This window comes from Amblyomma americanum, chromosome 3, assembly GCF_052857255.1.
Source record: "Amblyomma americanum isolate KBUSLIRL-KWMA chromosome 3, ASM5285725v1, whole genome shotgun sequence".
NCBI classification, from domain to species: Eukaryota; Metazoa; Arthropoda; class Arachnida; order Ixodida; family Ixodidae; genus Amblyomma; species Amblyomma americanum.
The window spans coordinates 6,350,700-6,356,699 of NC_135499.1; the positions used below are offsets into that span (position 1 = coordinate 6,350,700).

The following is a 6,000-nucleotide window of genomic DNA, read 5'->3' on the forward strand; positions in this document are numbered from 1 at the left end:
GCTGACGGTGACAACAAATCTGGGAGAGTTCGTTACTTGTCTGATGAAGAGTAGAGCATCGTACTCAGTATGCGCCGGCGTGGATGCAGTCTCCAGCTGATGCTGCACTTGCATTTTTTTTCTTCGACACGCCTTGGCTGGATGCCCTTTTTTAGAGCAATTGAAACACATCGCGTTCTTGTACTTTCAGCGATACGCTTCGTGCTTGCCGCCACCTCGGAAACACCTTTCGTCCGGAACTTGACGCGACGCTCCGACGCGGCTCTCTTCCTCCTGCTCGTTTTTAGGGGTCGTGCTCACTTCTGCTGTCACGTCTACAGCTGCCTGCTTATGCTAGCTCATTACCCGTTGCTCTTTACCAGCTATTTCCGCGGTCGCAGCGAGCTCGTAAGCACTCTTTAAAGTCAAGTTTTTTTTCTGTCAGCAGCCGTTGCTGAACAACGCTGTCCCTCAATCCGAAAACCAGGTGGTCACGCAGCATTATATCCAAGGGCAGCTGTTTGTCGCTGAAGCCGCAGTTCTCAGCTAGATTGCGTAAGGATGTGACGTAGTCAGCTACAGATTCCTCGTACTGCTGGTCTCGCCTCGAAAAAACGCACCTTGAGTGCAACTCTGAAGGTTTCGGATTGATGTGGTCCTTCACTGCGTCGACGATGACTTGGTACTCGACGCGATGATAAATGCAGGTGCTCAGAAACAACGACACAGAGGGGACACGGCGCTTACTCGTGAGCGCCTGGACTTATCATCATGAACGTATTCCAAATAGCTCAGTTTTCTGCCCTGTTGGTACTCGACACTTGGCGGTTGTTGAGGTTTTACGAGGGTTGCTATCAGGGAGTACGTCGCCTCCCCACAACAGCTCAGTAAAGCTGCCCTCTTGTCGGCGTCACTCGTCAGCTTGTTCGCTGCGCAGCACAACTCGATGCGCTCCACGTATTCTTCCCGTGAAGAATTTCCGTTCAGCCTAAACTCGCTGACGCGACTGCCGAAAGCCATCTTGCGAACAATGCCGTCCTCCCCCCGCAGGGTGCCTCGTCGTCAGTGTAACGTTCACAGTTGGACGCGTCGAAGTCGGTGGCAAACGTTTATTAGCAAAAGCGTACAAGAACAGGACACATATATAGTCAAGTAGCAAAGGGCGTCGAACATAACATGACCACACACGATAACACACTCGATGATCTTATCGGCACGCGGCAGCAACGTGGTAGACAGAATGGCCGCATCCGCATGTTATCACGTTATCACAGTATGCATCATTATTTCGACACCTGTAGGCGTAGAAGTCGCCTTCGGTCAAAGGGTTTTATCATGAGCAATGGTTCCACGTCAATTGTCTTCTTTTTTACTTTGGTCTGTGACTCTATACAGGATTAGTGTGACAACTTCTGAAGCCTAAAGCCGCCTTTATCTAGAAAGATTTATTGCAGATAAAGGTACCACATCGGCATTTCTACTCCACTTTGTTCAATGACCCTATGCATGACCATTGCTACAGCTTCTGAAGCCTTAGAAACCGCCCTTATCACCTTTATCCCGAAAAGTCTTATTGTGAACAGATATTTCACATCTATTGGATTCGTTTGACTTCGGCCAGTGACCCTATGCATGATCACTTCGACCATTTTTCAAGCCTGTAGAAGCCACCTTTGCCTAGAAAGCTTTTATTGTAAATAAATATTCACGTCAACTGTTTTTGTGTGACCGTGGTCAGTGACCTTATTGATGATGACTGAGTCAACTGCTGATAATGATCACTGATCACTGAGTAAACTGCTGCTGACCTTATTTATTTACATGCACTCTCAGCTCAAATAGAGCCTGGGTAGGAGTGGTTATATAAAACATACTGCAGGAATGAAAGGAAAAATAAAAACAAAGTACAAACAAAACACAGTCCAAAAATGCTATAGTAGGAGCGGTTTCGTACGGTATGTAAACGCAGTGGAAAAAAAAAAGAGGAAAATCGTGGAACAAAACAGTGCAAAACGTTTAATTATGGGAACAATGAATAAGTGCACAAAAAAGACGGGATAAGAGAAGAACCACACGAGACAAGCGCAGACTAACAACTAGTTTATGACACCAACGCCTCCATCCTTCGACCACAAAGCACATGCGCACCAACCACAAAGATAAGAGCCATAATCATCTCCTCAATTCAAGAAACTCAAAATACTTGCGGTAGAGGTGTATGGAAGCCTCGCTAACACATTTGTCAGACCCTAATCTCGCGATTTCCAAGTCTTCAATAACTTTACGTTCTTTCTTATCACTCCCGCATCCGATAACCTTAGTCCTGCCGAAAAGTGGAGTGCATTCTTTGTCGTCGTGCTTCCAGGTCTTACAATGTCTAAGCAGATGCTGCCCTCAAGAATCAGCTGAGGAATTGGCATGCTCTAATAATCTAATGTTGATGCAGCGGCCAGTTTGCCCGACGTACACCTTACCACAGCTCAGCGGAATCTGATATATTACATTCGATCTACAGTGCACAAACTTGTTTCTGTGGCAAAAGAAGATTAAGTGTAGCACTAACCACAGGAACAAGTTTGTGCACTGTAGATCGAATGCAATCCATCAGAATCCGCTGAGCTGTGGTAAGGTGCACGTCGGGCAAACTGGCCGCTGCATCAACATGCCAATTCCTTAGCTGATCCTGGAGGGCAGGATCTGCCTAAGCATTGTAAGAACTTAAAGCATGACGACAAAGAATGCATTCCACTTTTCGGCAGGACTAAGGGTGTCGGACGCGCGAGGGATAAGAAAGAACGTGAAGTTACCGAAGTCTTGGAAATCGCGAGATTAGGGCCTGACAAATGTGTCAGCGAGGGTTCCATACACCTGTACCGCAAGGAGTTCGAGTTTCTTGGATTGAAGAGATGATTATGTCTTTTGTCTTTGTGGTTGGTGCGCATGTGCTTTGTTGTCGAAGGAAGGAGGCGTTGGTGCAATAAACCAGTTGTTAGTCTGCGCTTGTCTCGTGTGGTTCTTCTCCCTTGTACCGTACTTTTTGCGCAGTTTTTCATTGTTCCCATAATGTTGTACCAAATAGCCCCTTACCGCACTCTTCTACAAAACGTTTCACTAAAGTCGGAGAAATACATTCTAAAATGACAACGGAAAAGTAGAGGAAGTACAAGTTTATGGTTTTCAATTACAACGTAAAACTTATGATTTACAACTCCTTAGTGTTATCTCTTAAGCAGTATTGCATCATGGTGTTTGGCACAACTGGTATGGCCAATTTGCGCAAGCTACACTTTCAGCAGAAAAGAGGCGTGCGTTACATTGCTGACGTTCATTATACATTCCACACAAAACCTCTTTTTTTTTTTTAAAGAAAGAAAGATTTATTTCAGCAGAGCAGTTACAGCATCTGCTGCAGGGGCAGAGGCTAAAGGCTGTGGCGCCTGACGAGGCCTCTGTCCCTCTGCAGTCGACGGAAGTGCAATACAAATTTGAGCATAACAAGAAGGTAAGCCACATAATTAAAACAAATGTGGGTAAATTATGCTATTATAACCACAACATTAACACAATATGATAAGTACAAAAAAAATGCAAGGATATTATACAGAGATTTTGTTCAGTAGACAATACATTGAAGGACACTTATTACAAAAATAAAGTGAAAAACCATAGTACAAAAGAAGGATACATCCTGAGTATGCATGTCATATGTACTCGTCACTCCCCGTACAAAACACCTGATATTATTAGGACATCTTTAATGTGCTTTTGAATGTGCTAATATTAGATGCGAAATTCAAGTTACCTTCAAGTTTATTAAGAATCGAAGCCATTTGATAAGGAACTGTTTGTTTACCGTAATTGGTTCTAGTTTTTGGTATGCGTCTTTTATTGTGTCGGAAAGGATAAGTGGAGTTTTCTTCCCTGTCACAAATGTGCAGCTTCCGGAGTTGTACGAACTGAAGTAGTTTATAGTAGTATAGCTGGTCAGTCCTCAGCATTTTATATTTTAAGAACAAAGGAGAAGTTTGTAGTAGCTGGTAACGCCCATAATAATTTTCATAACAACGTAATATCCTATGCTGATCTTGTGGCAGAAACAGCGCAGCACGAGACAAAGAAGGGACAGGCGGGACACGACGCTGTCCCGCCTGTCCCTTCTTTGTCTCGTGATGCGCTGTTCCTGCCACAAGATCATGCACCAACCAGCTCAAATTTTGACCTTTCTAAAGATCCTATGCTGAGCAGTCTCTATTCGCACACTACCTTCGCTGCTAAACCTATTAAACTGAAAAGATTTTTGCCCTACCAGTAACGAAACTAAGTCCTCAAACGCTTTTGCCAACTTTTCTTTGGCCGGACTATTATAAGGCTTCATTTTTGTTCCCGTTCTTATTGACCACTGCTCTTTATACTGCTAATTATTGTATCGTCATTTTTGTTTGTTTCTTTCGTGTGTTGCCGCTCTCATTAAAAATGGTACATTATATCTGCTACTTCTCTATTACTGCAACTACCTTGTATGACTGGCCGCCATCTTACTGTTTACCAACTTGTAAGGGATCGGGTTCTCGCCAAGCTCTTTGATCTTTTAGTCCCGTACTCTTCCTTTTCAATAAGAAATAAAAGTTGATTGACTGATTGATAGTTTTATTTATTGACTGATTAGTTGGTTGGTTGATTGATTGATTTATTGGTTGATTGATTGATTGAAGTTGACTACAGTGCAACCTTCACTGTGCAAGATACCACGATACCCTGTACATCAGCATTCCGTTTTGAACAGACCCAACACAATTGACAGGAACCCTTCCTGGCTCTCCGCCGTTACTGCATGGTCGGGCAGGTTGTTGCAGTCATGTGATTTTGGTAGAAAAAATGAATATTTAAAGCAATCTTTGGAAAACATTCTCTATTAGATAGCCCTAGAGTGCTTATTTCACGTTATACGTGACAGAGTTTCTTTAATGTACAGGTGCACCAAAAGTAAAACTGAGCATGCGAGCGGTGGACAAACTGGCGAAAGCTGCATGCCAGTGCACTCTATCAGCAGATGCAAACCAAAGAGCGAGGGTGAGTCGGCACATCCAGCTGACCCATCTCGATGGTCGGATGCTGGCGGCAGGAGCGAAGCCGCACCGCTATACATCACTGCTCGGCAGGGGCCCCACGCTGGCCTTCGGCGGCGCGCGCTTTCTGCTTCGTGAGGAACAAGCAAGAGAATATAGCGCCGAGTAGGCAGGACACAAGAAGAAACGAACAACACGAGCGCTCGGTGAAGGCCAAGCCACCTGGCAAATTCTTCGAGAATACCAGCGACTGACAGCCCAAACAACCGAATTCATATGGACGCGGCATTTGTAAAACTGCGGACAGAACTTTCTAGGAGGCCAAAGACAACCCGTAGCGCCGTCCACAAGCTGGAGGCCGTGGACATACCGGAGGGCGTGTCCAAAGTTCTATCGTTCGGGCCTACGTTTGCCGTAGAGCCGAAGCCGTCAGCACCACAACTCTTTCAATGGTACGACAAGTCTCGCAGCATGCCACGCAACTCGAACACCATCGATGCACAACTGAAGGAGTCGACGTCGTGAACCGCTCCAAGGCAGGTTGTTCTAAGATACCTCTCAAGCGCGTCGAGACCTACATAAGAGAACATGGACTTTCAGTGCTAAAAATAGCGCTCGTGTTGTTCGTTTCTTCTTGTGTCCTGTCTACTCTGCGCTATATCCTCTTGGTATGATCGTGCACCAACAAGCCCAAAAGCCACACTCGTGAGGACTGGCGCCATTTTCAGTCTTCATGAACGCCCCTTCATTTGGCGGTGAGTTTGTTGCGCTATGGAGTATAAACGCTTGTGCCGCAGTTTCGTAAGTGCTGTCAGAATTCTGCTTGGCTCCAAGGAACGCATGAAAAAGAACAGCCTGCATACATTGGCTGCGTAGTCTTTGTGATGCAGAATAAATGCTCAGTAGCATAGCGAGTGAGGTCATTCAACACCACTTACTTCAAGACATATTGACT

At 45.2% G+C, this 6,000-nt stretch overlaps 1 protein-coding gene across 1 annotated transcript in view; it reads left to right on the forward strand.

Annotated features, from left to right (window-relative positions):
- The window catches only part of LOC144123077 (uncharacterized), a 114,674-nt gene extending 109,104 nt beyond the window's left edge, over positions 1 to 5,570 (forward strand). Inside the window, exon 6 of the mRNA XM_077655981.1 lies at positions 5,353 to 5,570. Coding sequence (XP_077512107.1) covers positions 5,353 to 5,570 — 218 coding nt within the window. The remainder of the gene's footprint in view (positions 1 to 5,352) is intronic.
- The last annotated feature ends 430 nt before the right edge of the window (positions 5,571 to 6,000 follow it).